General features: G+C 39.4%; 1 protein-coding gene across 7 annotated transcripts in view; it reads left to right on the top strand.

Annotated features, from left to right (window-relative positions):
* Positions 1 to 27,053, top strand: part of RABGAP1 (RAB GTPase activating protein 1) — a 181,158-nt gene that overhangs the window by 130,689 nt on the left and 23,416 nt on the right. For 6 of the 7 annotated variants that reach the window (XR_009251422.1, XM_058694213.1, XM_058694214.1 and 3 more), the window contains 6 exons: positions 9,388 to 9,501; positions 14,326 to 14,400; positions 18,283 to 18,408; positions 19,010 to 19,153; positions 21,592 to 21,633; positions 21,884 to 22,012. Coding sequence is in view for 6 of the 7 variants with exons in the window: in XM_058694213.1 (XP_058550196.1) it covers positions 9,388 to 9,501; positions 14,326 to 14,400; positions 18,283 to 18,408; positions 19,010 to 19,153; positions 21,592 to 21,633; positions 21,884 to 22,012 (630 nt within the window). In the remaining variant the exon portion in view is untranslated. Of the gene's footprint in view, positions 1 to 9,387; positions 9,502 to 14,325; positions 14,401 to 18,282; positions 18,409 to 19,009; positions 19,154 to 21,591; positions 21,634 to 21,883; positions 22,013 to 25,844; positions 25,917 to 27,053 lie in introns of those variants that run through there. The other variant, XM_058694218.1, reaches the window with a different exon arrangement.

Below are 27,053 nucleotides of genomic sequence, written 5' to 3'. Positions count from 1 at the left end.
TGTCAATGTGAAATTCATCTTAGTCATTGTTTTAGTGTTTTCAGTCTCCTTTTTTTCTTTCAAGTCCCAAAATCTTCCAGAAACTGCATTAATGCTGCTTTGGTTAATCTTTCTTTAATACTTTGGAATTATAATTCTGATTTTCCAAATCCTTATTGATTAAATTACTTGTCTCAGAGTGTTCCAGAAAGTAGCCCTTCTTATCACTACATATTCTCTTTTGGCACATTTTGGCTGGCTATCTCATTGTGGTCTTAACCTTTTCATTTTCTTACTTGCCATTTATATACTTTCTTTTATGAAGTGCCTGTTCAAATTTTTGTCGGTTTTATTAGGTTGTCTTTTTGCATTCTAGATGTATTTTAGTTTTTTTCACATATATGTACTGCTTGCCTATTTCTTTTTTAATTGGCATGTTGTATTGTATTCTTTTTAGATTAAGTTTTTATTTCAATTTCAGTGTGGTTAACACACAGTGTATTCGTTTCAAGTGTACAATATAGTAATCCAGCAATTCTTTCCATTACTCAGTGCCCATCATGATAAGTGTACTCTTAATCTCCATCACCTATTTCACCCATCTGCCCCTCCGACCTCCCCTCTGGTCACCATCAGTTTGTTCTCTGTAGTTAGTCTGTTTCTTGGCTTGTCTCTCTTTGGTTATCCTTTGCTTGTTTATGTTGTTTCTTAAATTCCACATATGAGTAAAATCTTATGGTATTTGTCTTTCTCTGACTTATTTTGCTTAACATTATACTCTAGCTCCATCCATGTTGTTGCAAATGTCAAGATTTCATTCTTTTTTATGGCTGAATAATATTCCTCTGTGTGTGTGTGTGCGTGTGTGTGTGTGCGCGCACGCATGTGTTCACCATATACACACACACACACACACACACACACACACACACATACACACACACCATACCTTCTTGATCCATTCATCTGTCGATAGACCCTTGGGCTGCTTCCATTATTTGACTATTGTAGATAATGCTGCAGTACACATAGGAGTGCATGTATCCCTTTGAATTAGTGTTCTTGTAATCGGGGGGGTAAATGCCTAGTAGTGTGATTTCTGGATGGTAGGGTAATTCTGTTTTTTTTTTTTTTAATGTTTATTTATTTATTTTGAGAGAGAGAGAAAGAGAGAGAAAGGGAAAGAGAGAATCCCAAGCAGGCTTCATACCCAGCACAGAGCCCAACACGGGGCTTGATCCTACAACCATGAGATCATGACCTGAGCTGAAATCAAGAGTCAGATACTTAACCGACTGAGCCATCCAGGTACCCTGAGTAGTTCTATTTTTAACTGTTGTTTTCCACAGTGCCTGCACCAGTTTGCATTCCCACCAATAGTACACAAGGGTTCCTTTTTCTCCACATCCTCACCAACAGTTGTTTCTTGTATTTAAAAAAAAAAAAAATTATTTTTTATTATGCCTATATGCCAGGCAAGGTCTTGGTGCTTTGCATGAATTCATACTGAAAGTAGCTACTATTTTATCTCCATCTTTTTTTTTTTTTTTAATGTTTATTTATTTTGTGAGACAGCATGAGCAGGAGAGAGGCAGCGAGAGAAGGAGACACAAAACTGAAGCAAGCTCCAGGCTCCAAGCTGTCAGCACAGGGCCCAATGTGGGGCTCACACCCATGAACAATGAGATCATGACCTGAGCCAAAGTCAGACACTTAACCAACTGAGCCACCCAGGCGTTCTTTTTTTAAATTTTAGCCATTCTGACAAGTATGTGGTCATATCTCATTGTAGTTTTGGGTTTTTTTTTTTTTAATGTATTTATTTAAGTAATCTCTATATCCAACGTGGGGCTCGATCTCATGACCCCCAAGATCAAGAGTCACATGCTTTTCTGACTAAGCCATCCAGGCACCACTCTCATTGTAGTTTTGATTTGCATTTCCCTGATGATGAGCATCTTTTCACATGTCTGTTAGCCATCTGTATGTCTTCTTTGGAGAAACGTCTGTTCATGTCTCCTGCCCATTTTTTTAAAACTTTTTTAAAATGTTGATTCATTTTTGAGAGAGGGAGGGGTAGAGAGAGAGACACACACACAGAATCTGAAGCAGGCTCCAGGCTCTGAGCTGTCACACAGAGCCCGACGTGGGTCTCAAACTCATGAACCGTGAGATCATGACCTGAACCGAAATCAGATGCTTAACTGACTGAGCCACTCAGGGGCCCTGAGCTGTCACACAGAGCCCGACGTGGGTCTCAAACTCATGAACCGTGAGATCATGACCTGAGCTGAAGTCAGATGCTTAACCGACTGAGCCACTCAGGGGCCCCTGCCCATTTTTTTTTTTTAATGTTTATTTTTGAGAGAGAAAGGCAGAGAGAGAGAGAGAGAGAGAGAGAGAGAGAGAGAGAGAGAGAGAGACAGCAAGCGGGGGAAGGGCAGAGAGAGAAGGACAGAGGATCTGAAGTGGGCCCTGTGCTGACCAGCAGCAAGCCCAGTGTGGGGCTTAGACTCACCATAAGATTGTGACCTGTACTAAAGCCAGATGCTCAACTCACTGAGCCACCCAGGTGTCTCCTGCCCATTTTTAATTTTTTATTCATTTTTTTGAGTGTTGAGTCATATCAGTTCTTTTATTTATGTATGTATTTATTTAAATCCAAATTAACATATAGTGTCATAATTTAGGAGAATTTAGTGATTCATCACTTCCATATAATACCCAGTGCTTTTCTCAACAAGTGCCCTTCTTTTTTTATTTTTTTTAATGTTTATTTATTTTTGAGAGAGACAGAGACAGAATGCTAGTGGGTTAGGGGGAGAGAGAGGGACACAGAATCTGAAGCAGGCTCCAGGCTCCAAGCTGTCAGCACAGAGACCGATGCAGGGCTCGAACTCACAAGCTGTGAGATTGTGACCTGAGCTGAAGTCGGACGCTCAACCGACTGAGCTACCCAGGTGCCCCAAATGTCTGTCACCAATGTAGCCCATCCCCCCACACAATACCCCTCCAGCAACCCTCAGTTTGTTCTCTGTATTTAAGAGTCTCTTATGGTTTACCTCCCTCTCTGTATTTATCTGTTTTGTTTCTTAAATTCCAAAATCATATGATATTTGTCTTTCTCTGACATATCAGTACTTTATATATTTGGATATTAACCCTTTATCGGATATGTTATTTACAAATATCTTCTCCCATTCAGTAGGTTGTCTTTTGTTTTGTTGATTGTTTCCTTCACTGTGCAAAAGGTTTTTATTTTGATGTAGTCCCAATAGTTTATTTTTGCTTTTATTTCCCTTGCCTTGGGAGACATACCTAGAAAAACGTTGCTATGGCCAATATCAGAGAAATTACTGCCTGTGCTTTCTTCTAGCATTTTTATTGTTTCAGGTCTCATATTTAGGTCCTTGATCTATTTTGAGTTTATTTTTGTATATGGTATAAGAAAGTGGTCTAGATTCATTCTTTTGCATATTGCTCTCCAGTTTTCCCAATACCATTTTTTGAAGAGGAGACAGTCTTTTTCCCATTGTATGTACATTCCTCCTTTGTCAAGGATTAATTGACCATATAGTTATGGGTTTATTTCTGGATTTTCATTTTGTTCCATTGATCTATGTGTCTGTTGGTGTGCCAGTACCATACTGTCTCAATGATTATAGCTTTGTGGTATAATTTGACGTCTAGAAATGCGATACCTCTAGTTTTGTTTTCTTTTTCAAGATTGCCTTGGCTATTTGGGGTCTTTTGTGGCTTCATACAAGTTTTAGGATTATTTGTTCTAGTTCTGTTGAAAGTGCTGTTGGTATTTTGATAGGAATTGCATTAAGCCTGCAGATTGATTTGGGCAGTATAGACATTTTTACAATTTGTTCTTCCAGTCCATGAGCATGGGATGTCTTTCATTTCTTTTTTAAGTTTATTTATTCATCTTGAGAAAGAGCGTGCATGCAAGCTGGGAGAGGCAGAGAGAGAGAGGGAGGGAGAGAATCCCAAGCAGGGGCTTGGGACGCAGGGCTCAATCCCACAAACCACGAGATCATGACCTGAGCCAAAACCAAGAGTCAGATGCTCAACTGACTAAGCCACCCTGGCACTCTGTTTCTTTGTGTCATCTTCAGTTTCTTTCATCACTGTTTTATAGGTATTTTATTATTTTTGGTGCAATGTTAATGGGACTGTTTTCTTAATTTCTCTTCTGCTTCATTATTAGTGTGTAGAAGTGCAACAAATCTCTGTACATTGATTTTTGTGTCCTGAAACTTTACTGAATTCACTTATCAGTTCTAGTAGTTTTTTGCTGGAATCTTTGGGATTTTTCTATATATAAAATCATGTCATCTGCAAATAGTAAAAGTGTTAATTCTTCCTTGCCAGTTTGGATGTTAATGGCATATTTTATAAGAAAATTTTAATTAAATCCAGTTTATTGCGTTTTTTTTCTCTTGATGATGCTAGAGGTAAGGTAAGTTTCTGTCATGCTGCAGTTTTAGAACTGAGACTGAGACTGTTTATAGTCAGTCCTTTGTTGCTTATTTGAGCTATTCATGAGATAGAGACTGACTAACGGTAAAGATTTCTTAATTCCCTATATGCCTATGGTTCTCTCTGCTTGCTGTTTCACATTGTGTGAGTTTGGTGAAATTAAAACTGAGTTCAAGAGATTTCATATATCCTAGGCTGAAAAAAAAATCCTTAATCCACAATAATATAGCTTATATTTCTGATATAGACCCCCTTTCCTTCTCATTTCTCTTAATAATTGTAGGATGATTCAACTTATTTTGCATTTTGGACTAAAAGATTCAAAGTCTTCACTCTGTTTTACTTTCCATGACTGCTATTTTCTCTTGCCTGCCTTTTACACAAGGAAGTTACAAATGAACCAATCATTTGGGCATTCTTGTTTTTTTTTCAGATGTTTAGTTGGAATGTCTTTGAAATTATCCAGTTAGTAAGGTTCTTTCCTGACTTAGTTTGTTCCTCATTCACATGGATCTTGAATTAAACACTAAGCGTTAGAGATCCTGGTTTAGGTAGGGCTGTAGACCACATGAGTGTTGCCATTGCTCAGTCCTAAAGGAGAGTTTGGACTCAGGGCTCCTGGGTGGCTGAGTCTGTGAAGCGTCCGACTTGGGCTCCGGTCATGGTCTCGTGGTTTGTGAGTTCAAGCCCCACGTCAGGCTCTGTGCTGAGGAGCCTGACGCCTGCTTCAGATTCTGTGTCTCTCTGCTCCTCCCCTGCTTGTGCACTCTCTCGCTCTCTCAAAAATATTTTTAAAAATTTTTTTAAAAAGAAGAGTGTGAGGGGCGCCTGGGTGGCGCAGTCGGTTAAGCGTCCGACTTCAACCAGGTCACGATCTCGCGGTCCGTGAGTTCGAGCCCCGCGTCAGGCTCTGGGTTGATGGCTCGGAGCCTGGAGCCTGTTTCCGATTCTGTGTCTCCCTCTCTCTCTGCCCCTTCCCCGTTCATGCTCTGTCTCTCTCTGTCCCAAAAATAAATAAAGAACGTTGAAAAAAAAAAAAATTAAAAAAAAAAAAAAATAAAAAAAAAAAAAAATAAAAAGAAGAGTGTGGAAATTATTAGGTATATTTATCAAGCTTTGACTGACTGTATGCTCTGCATTATGCTAATCTCTGTGGAAAATCTAAAACCAAATCACAATCTCTACACCTATGTGAATAGTTTTATAGGGGGGATAAGGTACACAAAAATAAAAATATATATTTTAGGTACCGTGTGTGTGTGTGTGTGTGTATTTCACATATCACTGGTGAGTGTACATGTGTGGGTTCAGAGGAGAGCCCCAGCACTCAGCAGTGCTGGATGGAGATTGCTTCCTTTCACTTTTATCAAGTCTTTTCTATGTACATGTCAGACACTGATAGAAGTTGTTCATCTAAGAAACTGAGCCAACCTTCAAACTCGGCTATGTGTGCCTCTAAGCTATACCCCTGTTTTAAGATCTTTAGGTTAATATGGATTTACATCATTTTTATCATTTAGCTGTATATTTACTTAAAGTAGGATTCTTCTTAATCTGAAGAGTTTGAATCATCTTGGGTCTCTTTCATTTGTGTGGGTGTCCTTTTTTATTTTTCCATTTAAAATCAACCTTGTAATTTATACACAGTAAAATACACAAATTTTAAGTGAATGATTAAATACATTTTAACTACCACCATAGATGTAATGGGTAATATTTCCGTATTCAAACTTCCAAAAGTTCTTTCATGTCTCTTAATAATCAGTTTTCTCCTTTTAACTCTAGCCTCTTCAAAACACTGATCTACTTTCTATAATGTACAATTTTACCTTTTTTTAGAATTTCATACACTTGGATGGGGCGCCTGGGTGGCGCAGTCGGTTAGGCGTCCGACTTCAGCCAGGTCACGATCTCGCGGTCCGTGAGTTCGAGCCCCGCGTCAGGCTCTGGGCTGACGGCTCGGAGCCTGGAGCCTGTTTCTGATTCTGTGTCTCCCTCTCTCTCTGCCCCTCCCCCGTTCATGCTCTGTCTCTCTCTGTCCCAAAAATAAATAAAAAAAAATGTTGAAAAAAAAAAATTAAAAAAAAAAAATAATAAAAGAATTTCATACACTTGGAATTAATGGAAAATAATCTTTTGTGTCTGGCTCCTCTCAGTTACAAAATGCTTTTGAAGATCCATTCATGTTGCACGTATGGGTTTTTTTTTTGTTTTCCTGAGTAGTATTCCACTATCTGGATTGTACCACAAATTATTTATCCATTTACCCATTGGAGCACATGTGTGTTGTTTCCAGTTTGGGCTAATATGAATAAAGTTGCCATGAACATTCAAGGTCAAGTCTTTGCATGTATTCATATTTTCATCTCTCTTGGAGAAATACCTAGGAGTAGAATCACTGAATTAAATGGGAAGTATATGTTTAACTTTATATGACCCTCCAGACTGTTTCTAAAATATTTGTACCATTTTGCATTCCCACCAGCAAATTTTGGGAGTTCCGGTTATTTCACACCCTTTGCCAGTACTTGGTATCTTGGTTCTTTTTCATTTTAGCATTTAGTAGGCATGTAGTAGGATCTCTTTGTAGTTTCAGTCTATATTGTTCTAATGATGAGTGATGCTGAAGTTTTGTCATGTGCTTATTCACCATCTGTATGCCTTCTTTTGTGAAGTATCTCTTCAATCTTATACCACCGTACCCCGTTTTTATTTATTTATTTATTTTTTTACGTTTATTTATTTTGAGAGAAGATAGAACACACGAGCAAGGGAGGGGCAAAGAGAGAGACGAGGAGAGAGAGAATCCCAGGCAGGCTTCACACTGATAGTACAGAGCCCGATATAGGGTTCAAGCTCACAAAGAGCCGTGAGATCAAGAGCTGGATGGTTAACCTCAACTGAGCCACCCAGGTGCCCACCATTCCCCCTTTTTAAAGCCAGTTGTTTTTGCCTCTTTATCTTTTTTCAAAGTTTTATATTCTGGATACAACACCATTATCAGATTTTATAGGCATTTTGTCCTGGTCAGGTTTACATTTTCAGGTTCTTAACAGTGGCCTTTTTTTTTTTTTTTTAATTTTTTTTTTTTAACGTTTTATTTATTTTTGAGACCGAGAGAGACAGAGCATGAACAGGGGAGGGGCAGAGAGAGAGGGAGACACAGAATCTGAAGCGGGCTCCAGGCTCTGAGCTGTCAGCACAGAGCCCAACGTGGGGCTCGAACTCACAGACCGCGAGATCGTGACCTGAGCCGAAGTCGGCCGCTTAACCGACTGAGCCACCCAGGTGACCCAACAGTGGCCTTTTTTGAATAGTACAGCTTTAAAGTTTTGATGAAGTCCAGTTTATCACTTTTTATTTCATGATTTATGACTCTAGATAGCTCTGCAGATCTCTTTCTTTTCAGCTTTTCCTATCCAGTAGACTGATCTACAAACTCTAGCTGCTTTGCCCTCTCCATATTCTTTTTATTCAACTCAGGGAGACACTCCCCACCCAGCTCTGTTTCAGGTTGCTCTCTGTGTGCTGCAGCCTGGAAGCTGCCACTAGACAATAAGTACTGTAGTCTCAGGTCTCACCTTGGGTTTTGTCCTTTTGTCAGGGAGCAGCATGGTTCTGAGTTGCCTTAACTGCTAATAACATATTAAAAACTAGTAGTATACCAGTAAAGGTCTTTAGAAAAGCAGTTTGGCAATGTCTTTGAAAGTTTAAATAGTTTACTTGTTAAAAAAAGAGCATAGGCTTTAAAGTTAGTCGATGGAGTTTGGGGGCATAAGAATGATAGTGTACAAACTTGTACTGAGTAGTAAATAAACCATTGAGACCTGATGAACAGTATAATGAATATATTATGTAATGTAATAAATATGGATACAATGGCAATCATATTACAGTATATAAATGTATCAGAGTAACACACTGTACACCTTAAATTTATACAGTGTTACATGTCAAACTTGTTCAATAAAATTTTTAAATGTAAAGTTCAAATCCCACAACTGTAAAATACTTATGGCCCTAGGAACATGATTACCTAAAAGACTGGAGAAATTACTGGACAAGAGAAGAATATCACTTTGATTTTTCATCTTGAAACAGGAGTATCAGGCTCTTGGATGGTATGCTGAATATGATGTAGTCTCACCAAGGAGAAGCAAGTCTATTGTCTTATGAAAACAATGCATTGTTAAAATAGAAGGTCATGTTTCTTAGCTGTAGTTCTTTAGCATGTGAGCAAATAAAATTTAACAAGAGGAATTTATTAGAAATACCTGGATACTTGCTATGTGGTATGAAAGTTTGCTGATATTATTGACATATATTTAGTTTTCTCCACTGGCAAAAGAAAGGATATTTTCCCATAGCCTACTTGAATCCCTTGACATTTGCTGGTCTAGTTTCCTACTGAGTAGACTCTTGGGTGCATTTTTATGCCATTTGCCCTTAGGATAAACCCCAATTAAGGGACTTCTCTTTTCCTTTTGAGAACCTGGCACATGGGCTTCATGCCAAAGGATCATTTAAAGCAGCAGTTTTCGTACCCAGTTTTTCTAGTGGGAGCATTTTACCTCCTTTTGAGATTAGCTTGAATATTTTCCTATAGGAAGTCCATTTTGATTACATTTTCTCTCTTACAATTGAAAGGTCAGCAGCTGTACTTCCTTGCAACAGAAATGGAGTATACTTGAGGTATATACAGTAAGCAGGTTGCTTTTCTTCCATATTGTTTTTCTTAATATTTGATTTTGCTTTCGCTTGAACAGTTGGTGCCTGAAGATGTAGTAACTCTGGGCATGCATATGTGTATGTATGTCCCTGCAGTATTTTAAAGCATGTAAATGAGAAGACCTTGTTATATAAACTCACACAAGTACGTACATGATTGATTACTAAACCTCTTTCCTAATGTTTCCACAGGAGTCTCCCCAGGACAGTGCCATCACCCGGGATATTAACCGGACATTCCCAGCCCATGACTATTTTAAGGACACAGGAGGAGATGGACAAGATTCCTTATATAAAATATGCAAGGTATCTCACATCCAGAAAAAAACCTCGGTTTTGAATGGTCATTCTGGTTCTTTGAAATTACACAAAAGATAACTACAAAGTGTAATTTGCATTTGGTATTTAAGAAGGCAAAAAAGAAGAGAGTAGACTTTCTGAAATTGTGTTGTTACTTTTTAATTTTACGCTCATAATGAACAGGAAGTCAATTAGAAATACAATGGTTAGGTTTCTTTTACCCTTTCAATCAGGACTTTCAGATGACAGTCCCCTGGCTCCACATTTAAATTTTTGGCAGTGGGTTTTATGTTAAGAGCTTCTGCGTCCTGTAACACTGCAAACTCCTTTTTGGTATTCACATTATAAATTACGAACTTGGCACCTAGGACCTATCCGACAGTGGGAAGTGCTGATGCCTATCGAGGTGGACTTTTAGCACTGCAGCATAATAAATGGTGGGAAATACTGATGTCTGTCAAAAAGTCTGTACCGGAAAGCTGTAAAGGAAGTGTTCAATTTCGGCAATCCATTTTCCAGAATATTTTGGTACTTCAGAGCCATAAGGCTAAAAGAGGACCTAGGACCAGAGTTCTTCAACCTTCCTCTGCCCTTAGAACTAGTCTTTAGTCTCCACCCGCGCCCCCTCCCCCCCCCCCAAATTAATTAAATACCTAGTTAGCATCTACCATGTAGGAAATACAGATGGGGCATGAGACATAATCCTTAAGGAACTTACTATATATTACTGATTGAGAAAGTATAACAAGTTTTAGGACAGGCTAACAATAAAAGACAGGTTTTCCAGTGATAAACTAGATGCTTCAAACTATAAGGGGAGTTAGATTTAGAGAAATGTTTTTTGGGTTTAATTTTAATTTCCCCAAAGTTGTCCTTTCTTTTGTAATATTCTTCTCTGGTCATTCTTTTTTAGACCCTTCTCAGTTGTGCTTCCCCGTAAGCAGCCATCCAGCTATGCCTCATCTTACTGCAAAATTTCCCATAAAGAAACCCTGTGCCCACTGCCTCTGATCCCCAACCTCCTTATCTCACTGCACTCTAGTTTCCGTCTCATAGTGTTCTTCCTTGCAGTTCTCTTTGCTCTTGACCTCTCTCGCCCTCTTGGTTTTGCTCTCCCTTCTCTCACAACATTGCTAACTCCCTTTTGATTTATTTTCTCTCTCTACCTGCCCCTAAAACAGAGGCCTTCCCCTAGGTGCTCAGTCAGTAGTCCCTGTCTCCCTGGGTGACTCTTTCCACCCCCAGAGCTTCAGCTATCACCACTGCACAGATGTTCCCAAATCCACATTCTCTCAAGGCCTGAACTTCTAGCTGCCAGTTGTTCTTCATGTAAAAGTCTGTTAAGTACATCAAACAAAAATGTCTAAAAATAGAGTTCATTTAAAAACACGTTTTATTATAAGAATTTTCAGATATAAAAGTTGAATACAAATATAAAATTTGTATACATCCTCCACCAGATTTAATGTTTATGAACATATTGCCACAGTTGCTTCATCTATCCCTTTTTTTCCTGAAGTACTTCAAAGCAAATATCAGATATCATGATTCTAAATTCTTCACTATGCATCTCAAAATATAAGATCATTATTCATCTGTAGCTTCCATCATTATTGATCAATACCATCCAGTATCTGCCATATTCAGATTTCCCTAAATGTCCTCATACATTTGGTTAGAATCAGAATCCAGCCGTATCCATATGTTTAGTTGTTACGGCTCTTTTAATTAGAAACCATCCTCCTTTTTCCCTCCATGCCATTATCATGCTGAAGATACAGTCATTTCTCTGTTAGTTTTCAGATCTTTCCTTTGGCCACATTGAGTTTGATAAGATTGATGTCTGGGGCTCCTGGGTAGCTCAGTTGGTTAAGCATCCAACTTCAGCTCAGGTCATGATTTCATTGTTTGTGAGTTCGAGCCCCAAGTCAGGCTCTGTGCTGACAGCTCGAAGTCTGGAGCCTGCTTCAGATTGTGTGTGTCTCTCTCTGTCTGCCCCTCCCCCACTCCTGCTCTGTCTCTCTGTCTCTCAAAAATGATAGGATTGATGTCTCGTATAGCTATACTTCCCTTTCTGAACATTTATTTTGAGAGAGAGAAAAAAATGCACACATGCAAATGGGGGAGGGGCAGAGAGAGAGGAAGAGAGACTCTCAAGCTGGCTCCTTTCTATCAGCACAGAGCCTGATACTGAACTCGATCCCACCTACTGTGAGATCATAACCTGAGCTGAAGTCCAGAGTTGGTTGCTTAACCGACTGAGCCACCCAGGCACCACTTTACTTCCCTTTCTAATACTGCCTGGTACGGGGCAGGCCTCAGTCATATGTTGCCAGCACTTTTACAAAAGCTGCCTTGCATTAGTCTCCCTACCTTTGAGTTATAGCGAACTTACTTTTTTCTCCATGTTGACCCCAGGATTGGATGATTTCAGGGCTTCCAGGAAAGCCTTTATTGCTTCCTCATAACCCACAGAACACTATCAAAATTTCATAGTTCATTTCCTGGTCCCAGATTCCTTAGCTTAGCATTAAAGACATTTTATAATCTATCCTGGCTTAATTCATAAATACTTTATGCTTCAGCTACATTGAACTTCTTGTTGTACTCTGAGTTGATTTACGTGTCCAAATGTCCCACCTGAACCATGAAGTTCTCAAGGGCAGAAATCACTTTATATATGTTAGCATCTGTAGCAGTTGGCACAGTGGTTGACATATAGTAGGTACTCATTAAATGTTGATGAATTAATGAAGTGCCTTTTCTTCCCCATATTTCATTACAGCTCTCATGAATTTTATATTCCAAACATTTCCCAAAGGTGTCGTGTACTTTCACATCTGTATATATTCCTTCAAGCTTTTCTGTGAACCTGAAAAATCTGCTCCCCTCCATTCTCTACCTTTAGTACATTTCATTCTGGTGCATAAGTAATTAAACCATGTGCTGAGCAATTTACCTGAGAGAGCTGAGAATACATCAAGTCTATGATACAAACACTATGATTAGTCTCATTTCTTACAAGTAAGAAGTGTAAGTAATGAACCAAAGGTCCAGACCGAGACATTAGCAGTTGTGGGATTTCAGCCCAGCTCTGACAAACTCAGAAGCTTCTGTTCTTTCTTGACCAATCAACTGTTAATTGACTTTACAGACATTGTCAGACTGCTTTCTACAGAGCTGTATTGGCATATATTACCACTAGCTTGTAACACAGTCTTATAAAAATTATTATTAATACTTACTAGTGTTTACTAATTGGACAGGTGAAAAGTGATGCCTTATTATATAAGCAGATTGTTTCTCAAGCCTCTGCATATCTTGTCTTTGTCAAAGTATATGTGTTTTCTGCTCTGTAGCCCTCTCATTGGATAAGCTTTGATGACATGGGGAATTTAATGAGATTATATTAAATTCTACTTGAATTTATGAAAGCATAATTACCATTTATATATATGTATATAACATATATATGTATAAAATGTATTTCTAAAGCTATAGTTTTACCAAAAGCTAATGGTAAAACGCATGTGTATATTAACTTAATTGTCATCTAATAAGCATTCACATCATATTTTGCTAACTGATCTTTTTTCTGAACATGCTCATTCTGAATTGCTTTCCTGGGATGCACAGACAGTGTGTCACAAAAAAAAAAGTGAAGAATAAAGGGAATTTCATCCGAAATAAACTTGTCAAATAGGGAATAGCATTTTCAATCTGTAGGAATTTCCCTTTCCACCACAGCCTACATGAGAACTGTAAATATTAATCATAAAAACAAGACTGAAAAACAAAGAACCAAAAAGAATAAACCACAAGGAATGTTAGATGTCAATATTCTGTTAAAGATAGTGTTCAGAAGAGATGGGTAATAATCATCTGCCGCCAAGAAAAATACAAGAATTCCAAAGGAACCCACAAATGGTTTCAGAGTAGTCCCTCTTATCAGAAAAGTTATTACTGGCATTGTGGAAAGGATTGTATTTTGGTGTCTTTGCCAAAAGATTTTTTCCCAGAAAGAAAAATGAGTAAAGTTAACATTATTTAGAGAGAGCCTGCTGTATGACTGGCTGGGTTGAAGGTGTGAGGTGCTGGCTAGGTTGGATAGGACGTCACCCCCAGCCCCTGAGAAGCTCACAGTCCAGTAGAGAAGATGGACATTTAAAATGCTGTGTCGGGGGCACTTGGGTGGGTGGCTTAGTCGGTTAAGTGTCCTTTGGTTTTGGCTCGGGTCATGATCTCTCTTGGTAAGATCAAGCCCCACGTCGGGACCCGCCCAGAGCATGGAGCCTGCTTGGGATTCTCTGTCTCCCTCTCCCTCTGCCCGGCTCTTGTTCACGTGTCCACGCAAGTGCATGCTCTTTCTCTCTCACAAAAAAGATAAATAAAACAAAGCAAAATAAAATGCAGTATGATAAGTGCATAATAACTATACTTGTGTAGCAAGTACCATAGAAGTACAGAGAAGAGAGGGAATCCCCAGAGAATGGAGTGCTTGGAGCCTGAAGGAAGAGCATCTTTTTTAGACAGAAGATGAGACAGCATGAGCAAAGACAACGAGTTACAACAACCTTTTTTCAGTGCTGAAGTGATTTTTGCTTAACTTTACCCACTCCTGGCCTACAGGAAGTGGCATGGTGACAGTTCTGTTTATTGTAAAGAAACAATTGCAATTGGAGAGAAATATTTGCATCATTCATTGACCATCAAAATGCCATAGTGGAATGTGGGAATCTTCTAGGTTCCTATGTTCAGAGTCCTGTAGGGCAAGTATGGCCCATGAGTGACTACATTCATTTACACCTCCTGTGTTTTTTCTTTTTCCAGGCATATTCTGTGTATGATGAAGAGATTGGCTATTGCCAGGGCCAGTCATTTCTCGCTGCTGTTCTGCTTCTCCATGTGAGTATTAGGTTTCTGTTACGATTTACACATGAGCTGCCTCAGCTTATACTAGCCTTAGACTCGAGCATGGTTTTATATTGGTTTTGGCCAGACCCTGGTATGTGAGTTTTGACTCCTGTATCTGGAAACCTTTACCTTAAATTAATGTAACATTGTCATGGAAGAGAAACATGGTAAGAATAAATGACAGTGTTGAAAACTAGTACAGGGTAGATTTCATTTTTATTGCTAGAATGATTGGATAGTCTTGGTTGAACTCTTAGGGACATTTTATATTCTGTAAGGTAGACTGTTCTTTAGTATTTATTTGGGGGATCTTTGTATTAGAGGTGGAAAGCAGAGAAGTTGGCTATTTTTAGTGCCATTTTATTCATTTATTTATTCAGCAAAGACCTTTACCCTCCACCTTACTGATATTCTTTCAAATCCACAGCAAAATTGAAAAAAAAGGTTAGGGTGCAATACCCATAAACTTTTGTTCTATTTTACCAATTAATATGTTATCACACATCTTTCTCCATCTCTCTATGTCTCTTTTCCTCTTTTTTTTTTTTGCACGCATTTTATTTTTTACCAAAAACATTTTTTGAAGTTATTTTTGGAAAATCAGTAGCAAACATCAGCATACTTCACTCCTAAATACTTGAACATGAATCTCCTAAGGACATAATCATAATACTGTAGTCACATCCAGAAATTCCACATTGATTCAGTAATGTCTTACACACAATCCACATTTGATTTTCCCCAATTGTTTACTCAGTGAAGTCCTTTATAAGTTTTTTTTTTTTTTTTTCTAACCAAGATCAGTGACAATTCAAGCAATGCTTTTGGTTGTCGTATCTCTTTATTTTTTTTAATCTAAACTATCCTCCCCTTGCCTTTCTTGTGCTTTATGCCCTTGACAGTTTTGAAAAATTCAAGCAAGTTGTCTTGTAAAATATTCCACATTCTTGATTTGTCTGATCATTTCCTCTTGTTTAAAATTAAAATGCTTGGCAAAAATACCACACAGGTGATGTTAGTAGAGAGTTCATGGGTACTTCCATCTTTAGCACGGTAGATGCTAGAGATCAGGAGTGACTAAGGTAGACATGGTCCCAATCTTTGTGGATACAGAGCTAGTGAAGCTGACTGGTTATAATTAGAAAGTCATACAAGTACATCATTATCTCAATGGCGCTATAAAGGTATAGTAAAAAGTTTGATGCAAGAGTATAACAAATGAGCCTTAATTTATATTATAGACTTCTCTGGAGGTAACCTTTAAGGTGAACACTGAGAAATGAGAAGCGGTATCTATCGTTCTCTGTTGTACTTGTTTGTATTGTTTAACTTTTTAAAGCTAACATTGCTAGGAAAATAAGAAAACTATTTTAAAAGCAAGAAAGTGGAGAGTCGAGCACTCCCAGTGAAAGGAATAGTACACTATGCAGAAGCATTGAGATGGGGAAAACTTGGCATATGGAAGGAACGAAAGAAGGGCAGTGTGACTGGACCATCATGGGTGTGATGAGGAATGGGGAGGAAACTGGACAGGTCAACAAGACCAGCTTAAGGAGGGCAGTGGAGGCCAGCTCAGGGAGTTTGGATTTTGTTTCTCTAAGTAAGGGGAAGCTTTTGAAGAGTTTGAAGCCATTTTGTATATAGGTTGTAATATGAGTAAAACCAAAAACCACTTTGTATCTTCTTTTTTTTTTTTAATATTTTTTTTTTAACGTTTATTTATTTTTGAGACAGAGAGAGACAGAGCATGAACAGGGGAGGGGCAGAGAGAGAGGGAGACACAGAATCTGAAACAGGCTCCAGGCTCTGAGCTGTCAGCACAGAGCCCGACGCGGGGCTTGAACTCACGGACCGTGAGATCATGACCTGAGCTGAAGTCAGACGCTTAACCGACCAAGCCACCCAGGCGCCCCAACCACTTTGTATCTTCTTACTGTGAGAACCTAGCTTATTGGTATTAGTAAGCATGTAAAAATATCATAAAGCTGTGACATCAATAAAGAGGTCAGGTTTTTTTCCCACAGCTCTATCGAGGTACAATTGACAAAAATTGTGTGTGTGTGTGTGTGTGTGTGTGTGTGTGTACATACAGAAGGTGTGTAATTTGATGAGTTGATAGGCTCTACATTGCAAAACGAGTACCACAGACAAGCTAATTCATGTCCATCAAAAGGACAAGGTTTAAATTTTTTTTTTAATGTTCATTTATTTTTTTGAGAGAGACAGAGACAGAGAGACAGAGTGCGAGCAGGGGAGGGGCAAAGAGAGGGAGACACACAATCCGAAGCAGGCTCCAGGCTCCGAGGTGTGAGGACAGAGCCCCAACGCAGGGCTCAAACCCACAAACTGTGAGATCATGACCTGAGCCAAAGTCGGACACTTAACCTCAGGTGTGCCAAAAGGACAAGTTTTAAAATTTTGTTTGTTGGTTTTTTTTTTTTTTAAGTTTATGTATTTTGAGAGAGAGTGAGAGCTGGGGAGGGGCAGAGAGAGAGGGAGAAAGAGAATCCCAAGCAGGTTCCACACTGTCAGCACAGAGCCTGACTCAGGCCTCAAACTCACGAACTGCAAGATCATGACCTGAGCTTAAACCAAGAGTTGGACACTTACTCGACTGAGCCACCTGGACACACCTGTTCTGTTGTTTTAATAAGACTTGATATCTCAAAGTCTCTCAGGCCTGTATGGTTTGTCTCTGTTCTCAACTTCGGTCCAAGAACATTTGCCCCCACTTAGGTATCACAGTCTCTTTAAAATGGGTTTCCCAGACAAATCGCCAGTGTCTTGGTTTGAACTCTGTACTGCTTGCCATTGTGTTAAGATAAATGCTTGTTTCAGAGGAAAAGCAGATGTGCTGTCTGACATCAGAAATGCCACTCTGGGGCAGACCAAATGTCCCTCAGCATGGGGACAAAATTGTGAAATTGCCTTCCACGATAGAGACCTCTGAGATCTGCTCCTTTGCCCCAAATGCCCTTACCTTTTCCAATAATAAATTGCTATGCTTTTCTCATTTATTATTGAATCCAATTTGTTCTGTAGTTCTGCTTTAGTCTCTGATTTCTGTGTTCAGCCCACTTCCATCCCCTTGTTCCACAGAAGCCCGCCCACCTTCTTGACATTTTGAAGGCTTGCTACATCACACCAAGCCTTAAATAACGTTTCCAGTGCTTTTTTTTTCTGTTTTGAAAGCTAGACATTTTGCCAGGTTCTCAGGGAAATGTTTTTCCACCAAGCTATGAAAGATGTAGGTATTATTATAAACAGGGTAACATCTATAAATAGAATTGAATGGTGAGGGGTTTTGTAATATTTTATATATTGCCATGACCATTACTTTAGTACTTTGTGCATTACAATAAACCTTAGGATATTTAAGATTCTGCTATAATTGGCCAGTGAGGAAGAAAAACACTTTCAGTAGAAAGAAATAGCAGCTAAGGAGGCAAAATGATTTAATGAAGGCGTCATGATTTGAGAAGATGAAACCTACACTGTGTGTCGGCTTGTTGCTGCTCAGCTCAGATCCGGTCCTGCAAAGCCTATACTCCGCTCCGTCAGGCAGACTCGGGCCTTCTTGTTCTTGGATCCCCACTGATCTTTCTACCTAATTCATATTATGCTTACTCTACACTGATTGTATGGGAAACTTCTGGAGGATAGGAACAGTATCTGACACAGAATAGGCATCATTAATATTTCTTTATTGAGGGAATGAATGTAGTAAAACACAACTACCTGAGTTACTACATATCACTAAATGTCATAGTATTTAGATAGGGCTGGAAGGATGAATTAAACATACTGAGAAAACTTCTGTATATGTTTTGTGATCCCCACCTCCACCCCCACCCCATTCCCTGTCTGTTACAGATGCCTGAAGAACAGGCATTCAGTGTTCTGGTCAAGATCATGTTTGACTATGGTCTCAGGGAACTTTTCAAGCAAAACTTTGAAGATTTGCATTGCAAATTTTACCAGTTGGAGCGACTCATGCAGGTAAAAAGAGAAACCAGCTTGCATTCGCCACTAAGAGTACGGGACTGGGGAGAGCTGGGTCCATGAATTGGTGCCAGGGAGCAGTGGTGGTTGCCTTAGCCATCCAACGTTAAGGACTGGTTTTATATTTTTCATTTCTCACTATGTGATGACAATGCCAAGATTAATAAGGTGTGAACCTGAATGGGTGTGAGCTGGTTTTTCAATCTCATAAACACCCAAAAGATCAGATGACTTTGTGGGGGACTTTAACATAGCAAACTAAATCAAGAAATACCCGCCAAGGCTCTGAAGCTGACTGGTTAGGAATAGCATAATAAAAGTGAAACAAACTTTCCCAAACATTTCATAACTTGGAAAGAAAAACTTTCATTCCAAATATTTGTCACCGTCTTGGGGATTCCTCTCGAGAGCTAGTTTGTGGACCAGAAAAGAGAGCCAAGTGCCTGCTTAATACTTGATGATAAGTGTTCTTTTGAGCACTTTGGAGGTTTGTAGGAAAACACAAATATGTGACTTTTTTGGCCTATTCCTGGCAGATTTATGAGTGGGAGTTGAACAGCTGCATATGCGCCCAAAACTAATTAGTTTGCTATTTCAGGAATACATCCCTGACCTGTACAACCACTTCCTGGATATAAGCCTTGAAGCACACATGTATGCCTCCCAGTGGTTTCTTACACTTTTCACTGCAAAATTCCCTCTCTACATGGTCTTCCATATCATCGACCTGCTTTTATGTGAGGTAGGTATCAGAGGCCAGAACACTTCAGCTTTTGTTTACAGTGCTCTCCCATGTCGGCTCCTTCAAAACAGAATTTGTTCTTAGTTATTTTATTTTAATGCTCAAAAATCCAGATTTAAGTAATGCTTCCTTGGGTTAAAGCGAGTGATCACTTTTTGTTAAAGGTGCTCTCAGCTTAAAAAAAAAAAGAAAAGAAAAACGAAAACCACTACTAGACATTTGTATTAGTATTAGGTTTGGCTGCATTTATTGAAGAAACTCAAAGTCACAGTGACTAAGGTAGAGGTTTAGTTCTCTTCATTCACATAAAAGAAACCAGAAGGTTGACAGTAACCTGTCAGGGGACAGGGAGGGTCAGGGGACAGAGGAAGGTGTGTCCCCCTTTAAAAGAGACTTCCTAGGGGCGCCTGGGTGGCGCAGTCGGTTGGGCGTCCGACTTCAGCCAGGTCACGATCTCGCGGTCCGTGAGTTCGAGCCCCGCGTCAGGCTCTGGGCTGATGGCTCGGAGCCTGGAGCCTGTTTCCGATTCTGTGTCTCCCTCTCTCTCTGCCCCTCCCCCGTTCATGCTCTGTCTCTCTCTGTCCCAAAAATAAATAAAAAACGTTGAAAAAAAAAATTTTTAAAAAATAAAAATAAAAAATAAAAGAGACTTCCTAGATGTTCCACCTGAATTTCCATTTCTCTCTTATTGGCAGGAACTTAGGTACCTGACCACATCTAGCTACAAAGGAGAGTTTTTAAAAACTGGGTAGGAATTTGCTAAAAATTGGAGGGTCTGTTACTAAAACAAAAAAGATATTAGAGTAAGTAATAGTCTTTGCCAAGCATGGTTTGGCAGGGTGATTAAGAAAAGAATAACTAATTTCCAAAATAATATATGTCTGTTTGTTTATTTTGAGAGAGAGAGCACGTGTGCAAGCTGGGGAGGGACAAAAAAAATCCCAAGCAGGCTCCATGCTGTCAGCACAGAGCCTGCCGAGGGGCTTAATCTTAACAACCATGAGATCATAACCTGAGCCTAAATCAAGAGTCAGATGCTTAACCAACTGAGCCACCCAGGCACCCCAATAATATATGTTTATTACAGAAACTAGAAAACAAGCAAAAAGTTCTAAAAATACTTCTAATTCCACTCTCCAGAGAGTGACTCTTTTAACATTTTGGTGTCTATTCTTTCAGCTTTTTGTGTGCATTTATTGATTTACATGTGTTATTTCTATATAGAATAACTTTTTCATATGGAGTATTATGTAATAATGTATATTATGGTTCTATAGGTATATATTTTAAAATATGCTATATATGCTATTTGGTAACCTCTTTTCATGTATTTGAACATTTATAGATACACATCTGCACCTTCCTTCTTTTTAATTATGCCATATTCAAGGCATACAAAAATCCCTTGAAGAATTTCTGCCTTCTACCCAGCTTGAAACACTGTAAGATACACTATTACCAAATATGCCATTATTCTTACCTGCTACCAAATATCTCATTCTTTGGGTATACCATAATTTATGTAACCAATTCCTAGTCTCAGTCAACCCTTTAAGATTTATAGTTTTTCAGTATTATAAACAACCATTTGTTTTAAGTAGTTACTAAGGGCCTCCTGGCATGCCAAGTAATTTAAATAAACTTTTCAGCTAATTAGCTTAGAAAACCCTTGGGAGAACATTAGTTATGGAAACTGAGGTCCAGAAACTTAAAGAATTTAGCAGGTCTTCGTGCCTCCTCTTACCTTTTCTTTGTTCCTGGCACTCCCAAAGTGGTAGCTGAGGGAGAGGCAGGTTGGAGGGAGCCCTGAGCAGATTATGTTCTGGGGTAGAGGGCTCACACACAGAATGACTGCTGTATTTGGAGCGGGGCAGCACACAATAAGGGAAGAGGCCACCTGCAGTTATTTGCTGAGAGATCACAATTTTATGACTCTTATGTTTTGGTTGGGAAGCATAGAATACTTTGGAAAAGTGTTCTTGTTGAATGTGAGAATAGGGCTAAAGATTTCTTCTCTTGGGGCACCTGGATGGCTCAGTCGGTTGAGCGTCTCACTTGGGCTCAGGTCCTGATCTCATAGTTCGTGGGTTCAAGCCCCACATCGGGCTCTGTGCTGAGCGCTCAGAGCCTGGAACCTGCTTCGGATTCTGTGTCCTCCCTCTCCCCTGCTCACGCTCTGTCTCTCTCTTCTCTCAAAAGTGAATAAACATTAAAAAAAAAAAAAAAAAGTTCTTAGAAGATTGGGAGACTGGGTCTGTTTTAAGATGTTTTTTAGTAGCAGACCTGTAATTATTATTGTCCAAGATATTTTCAAGTTATTCCATTTCTTTACTTAAGTTTTTATACTTTATCTTAAACTGTGGGGCATTCTGGGGACAGACAGCTGAATAGTCCAGATATGAACACTGAAAATATTCTTTTTGTGTTTTCTCTTCCAGGGAATAAGTGTTATTTTTAATGTCGCCCTTGGATTATTAAAGGTACACATTTATTTGTAAATTGAGTTACATCCCCTGTCCAGCACTTGCAGGATCTTGGTCTCGATCTCATTCTAAGCAGCTGTGCTGTAGCCCTGACCCTGACAGCAGCTAATGGGCAAGTGGCTCGGGCAACAGCTAAGAAGTATCTTCTGGGGATTGTAAAGGTGCTCGTGTTATACAGTGCTTCTTGTGCATCTTCATAGCCAAGACCTCTTTCTGTCCATGGTTGTGTTTTCTTTCTTTCGTCAAGACTTCCAAGGACGACTTGCTGCTGACAGATTTTGAAGGTGCCTTGAAGTTCTTCAGGGTCCAGCTTCCGAAGAGATATCGCTCAGAAGAAAACGCAAAAAAGCTAATGGAATTAGCTTGCAGCATGAAGGTAAAATAACATTTGCATCAATTTAGACTGTTTTGTTCAGTTACTGTCTCACCATTCCTGATCAAACTATGAACATTTACAATACATTAGTAGTAGTAATAATAATAATGTTTTCTTTGTATTTGTTTCCCAGTATTCTCTTACGTAGTCTATCCTGTGCATCAAATCTCATTGCCTCTCCCAACCTTTGAACTCTAGGAATGGAATTATTATCCTTATTTAGAAGATATAGTAAAACACAAAGAGTCCTGCCGCTAGGTGGTGGCAGGACTCTGGTTTCGTGATTTCTGTGTTGTCCTTTAACTTTCAATATTTGTTGTTATGGTCAGTAATTCCCTGAAATGAAACTAATAATTAATGAAGGGAACTCACTCCTTTTCATCACTTTCAGTGGCATTTATGATTTGTATAGTTTTTAAAAAATTTTTATATATACTTTTTTCATTTTTGAGAGAAAGAGCCTGAGCTGGGGAGGGGCAGAGAGAGGGAGACACAGAATCTGAAGCTGGCTCCAGGCTCTGAGCTGTCAGCACAGAGCCTGATGCGGGGCTCGAACTCACAGACTGTGAGATCATGACCTGAGCCATAGTTGGATGCTTAACTGACTGAGCCACCCAGGGACCCCTGATTTGTATAATTTTTTTTTTTAATTTTTTTTTTTAACATTTTATTTATTTTTGAGACAGAGACAGAGCATGAACGGGGGAGGGTCAGAGAGAGAGGGAGACACAGAATCGGAAGCAGGCTCCAGGCTCCTAGCCATCAGCCCAGAGCCCGACGCGGGGCTCGAACTCACGGACCGCGAGATCGTGACCTGAGCCGAAGTTGGACGCTTAACTGACTGAGCCACCCAGGCGCCCCTATAATTTTTTTTTTTTTAAAAAGGCAGCATCTCTTTGTATTAATGTAATATGAGTAGGAGAAATTCCATTGTCTGCTGACCGGAGCATAGACTTGAAATCAGATCTGAATTTGAAGTTATTTTATCTGTTTAAGGCACAATTTCCTGATATGTAAAATAACAGTAGACTTCCAGTTCTGGTTATATGTCAGACTAAGCTGACTCGAGCTACCATGCTTTAAACACTTGGAGGTAGCAAATAAAATATAACCCAGGAAATGTTTAAATACCTGGATGAACTTGAAAGAAAAAAAAAAAAAAAGAAATCCCAAGTACCTGAATCACAGTAGCTCAAAGCTAGTGTGTGTGAAGTGCTAAAACAGGGGAATGTGGAACCTTGTTGATTTTAATGCTCAGGAAGACGTATAATATGATTTTGGGTGTTTGGGAGGCAGCTGAATCTGGAGTATTTGCATAAGTTAAGACCTTGGAATGGCTAACCTCTTTGTGAAAGGAGGAAATATAAAAACTACCTACCTATTATCCTGAGGAACAGTGGATATCCTAATATAAAATGAATTGAGGATTTGAAAAAGAAATAGAACCTCTAGATAATGAAATAACTATTAAAGTTATTATTCATCTTAAAGTGTTACATACTTCACAAGTACTACGGATAACATTTAATGGTATTTTCCCATGTGCCAGGGACTGTGGTTAAGTGCTTTCATATGTGAGGATTGTAACTACAATATGTATACAGTGCTTACGATGGTGCCTGGTAATTAGTAAGGGCTTAAGAATTGATGGCTCTTCCTATGGTTATTCTCCTCTGGCTTTTCAAGCAGTTATCAAATGAACACTTTTCAGTAACATTTTCATGGATGATGGGTTTGTGCACAGGGCACAGAACCAAGTGAGCTCTGAGTTCCTCTTTCCACCTCAGCCTGGTTCACACGAGAGGAAGCTGCCTCTTATTTGCTGATGATTTCCTCCCCTCCAAAACCTCCTTTCTTCGTGTCCCATCTCAAGTTTCTGGAACGTGGTTCCTCAGGGCAAAACCCCTGCTTATTCTGAGCGCCTCTTTCTCTCACCACATCTTGGTCCATCCCAGCCCTGCTGGCACAATACACCCTGAATCTGATCACTTTTCTCCCCTTCTTACTAACACCCTAGTATAACCATCACCTTCACTTCTTTTCTGGAATGTTCCAGTAGACTCCATGTCTCCCTGTTTCCACAATTTTTTTTTCTTGGTTTCTTGGAATAAAACTCAAGAGGTTTTGCCCTGGTGCACAGGGCACTGCACTGTCTGACCTCTGGCCATCTCTCTGATTGCACCTCCTACTTTCCCCCCTCACATTTTCCACTTTACACAACCTGGCTTCCTTGCTGTTCTCAAACAGCAAGCATGCTAAGCATGTTCACTCCTCAGGCTTCTGCACTGGCTTGTCTCTCCACCCATCATGTTCTTCTCGATGTCCACATGGCGTCACCATCACCTCAGTGAGTCTTAAGCTCAAATATCATACCATCAGAGAGGCCTTCTCTAATTACAGTGTCTAAAGTAGCTGCTCCCTCAACCCTTTACACCCTGATCTCTTTATCCTGTCTTATTTTCCTCATATCATTCATTGTTACTTAACATTATTTTAGATCTTTATTTGATGCTCCCCTCCCCCCCACCCTGAACTAAACCTTCAGCAGAGGGGACTTTATCTTATTTACTGCCAAATCCCCAGCATAAGAACAGGATTTGGCATAAAAAATTAGTTGAATGAGTGAACAAATGAATGTGCTGCTGAATTTATACCAAGTGGTGTTTTGTAAAGAAGAGTTAGAGAGTTAATATGGCTTTGGGCAAGGCTTAAAATAATGTCCAGCTGAAGGTTTTATCTTTTGGGTTTTCAGTACCTTGAAACACTTTAATAATATACGAATCCTTTATTTCCATAGGCCAGATTCAAGGTGTCTAATGTCTTTTTTCCTTTTTTTTTTCTTCTTTTTTTTTTGGCTTATGCTTTCAAGGAGTTAAGATAGACAGTGCTGCACAGCACACAAATTTTGTGCCTAGATACATAATTCCTTCTGGTCCTGGAGAACTCTGCATGGTGGGGGTACACTTTGGATAATGCCCCCTACTTGCCCATAGTCTCCGGTGAGAAAGATCGTAATCTTTCTTGAAATTGACCCACAGTGTGGAAAAGCCTACATATTGACCAGGACACGAGAATGAAATTTTTCTGCTAAAAGGTGGGATACAGTGTAGTTAGCAATGATTAGTCGTACTCTAGTAGGTTAATACTTAATGCCAAAATTATTAAGGGAAATATAGGCAACAGTTGAGCCAATTATTGGCAAAGGACCTCAGTCACTGTGATAATTTGCCAGCTCAAAAATAAGGAAAATCACTGCAAGCTCAGTCATGAGCGCTGCGTTATGTGGACTGCACGAGGTGGGAGTGCCTCCATCAGCAAGAAAGTGCATCTGATCATCTGTGGCTTTGACGTCCCCTCTCTAGACATGGAAGAGGGGATCCCTGCTTTGTGAATGGCTTGGAAACTAGCTTTTTAACTTTTTGGTCTAGAATTTAGAAAGGGAGCATTGACTTTGTAACTTACTGAAATCCCATTCCATTATTTTTTAATTTCTTAAAAACCGTGGCTTCTGATTAAGGTGGGAATTAGGAATGCTTTGCCTCACATGCCAGTTGAGAAAACAGTTACCTACTTTTGTTGTTGTTGTGTTTTAACAGTTTTGATGTTGTAATTTCTGGTATTTGTATAGTTTTTATAGGTATCTCATTTCTCCCTCACAGTTCCCTGTGAGGTATGCAGGCCAAGTCAGTTTCCAAGTGGAAACTGAGGCTTATAGAAGTCTTGGCCAACTGGTACTAGCTGGGCAGTGACAAGAGCCCTAGTGGAACTCAGGCCTTCTGACTCCACATTCCCAAAGCTTCCCACTCCATTGCATTGCCTCTTCTCATTGCAGAATTGCAGCAGGAATTAAGTTTGGTGTGGCAATATCTGAAATGGCCACCAGATGGGTGTGTTGCTCAAAAAGGTCTGTATTCCTCTCTGCCTGTGTGTCTTCCTTTTTTCTATACATCTTTCTCTTTGTCTATCTTTACTTACCTCTTTCTCCTTTTCTCTCTTTTCAGTCCTTTTACTTCTCCCCTCCTCTCTCTTTCCCCTGAGTTTATTATGGAACTGATATAATTTATTTTTTTTTTAAGTTTTAGATCTCTGCTCTTAGTCTAAAATTTAATAGCATACATCAGAACTCATTATTTGTCCATTGAGTTGCTCCCCTTTTATGGGTCATTGTCTTGAGATAGATTGTTCCTACTTTTTTTTTTTAAGTTTATTTACTTGAGAGCGCGCATGCATGCACGTGAGCAGAGGGGAGGGACAAAGAGAGAGGGGGAGAGAATCCCAAGCAGGCTCCATGCTGTCAAAGCAGAGCCCAATCTGGGGCTCAATCTCAGGAACCGTGAGATCCTGACGTAAGCTGAAATCAAGAGATCCTGACTTAACCGACTGAGCCACTGAGGTGCCCTGTTTCCACTTCTGATAAAAGATCTAAAAGGACTTTGATTTACTAAAAAAAAAAAAAAAAAAAAAAAGATTTTTAAGTAATCTTCTGCATCCAGTGTGGTACTTAAAACCACAACCCCCAGATCGAGTCACGTGCTATACCAAGTGAGCCAGCTGGGTGCCCCAGGATTTTCACTTTAAATAGATTGTTTCAGGAGATCATGAATGGTCCTAGGAGCTCCACAACACTTTCATACTCATAACTGTACTATGCATTGTGTTTAGAGGGAGAAAATTGGAAAAAAAATGAATTTGTAGGCCTTGCATTTTTTTAATTCAAGAAGTATGTGAGAGCAACTGTTTTTTTGTTTGTTTCTTTTTTATGTCTACACAGAGATGTTTGAGAATAAGTCAGATACGTAAGGCTAGTTTGGAAGAAGTAGGAGCCATAAAAGAGATAGCTGGTGAGTTTCTTAGATTAAACCTGAATGAAGATTTGACCCTTTCACTGTAGAATCCTGCCTAAGGTGAGATGGAATTCTGAGCCATTGATTGCTTCATGGGGATTTGTTATTTCAGACTTAAAGTGAATGTACAAGACTTCAAACTACCTGTAGAAAAAGACACTACAGAAACCAAATAGCAGTATCTTGAAATTAATGTA

Source organism: Neofelis nebulosa, chromosome 12 (genome assembly GCF_028018385.1).
Source record: "Neofelis nebulosa isolate mNeoNeb1 chromosome 12, mNeoNeb1.pri, whole genome shotgun sequence".
NCBI classification, from domain to species: Eukaryota; Metazoa; Chordata; class Mammalia; order Carnivora; family Felidae; genus Neofelis; species Neofelis nebulosa.
The sequence above is the reverse complement of the archived record's forward strand: the minus strand, read 5'-3'. Positions and strand labels throughout refer to the sequence as shown.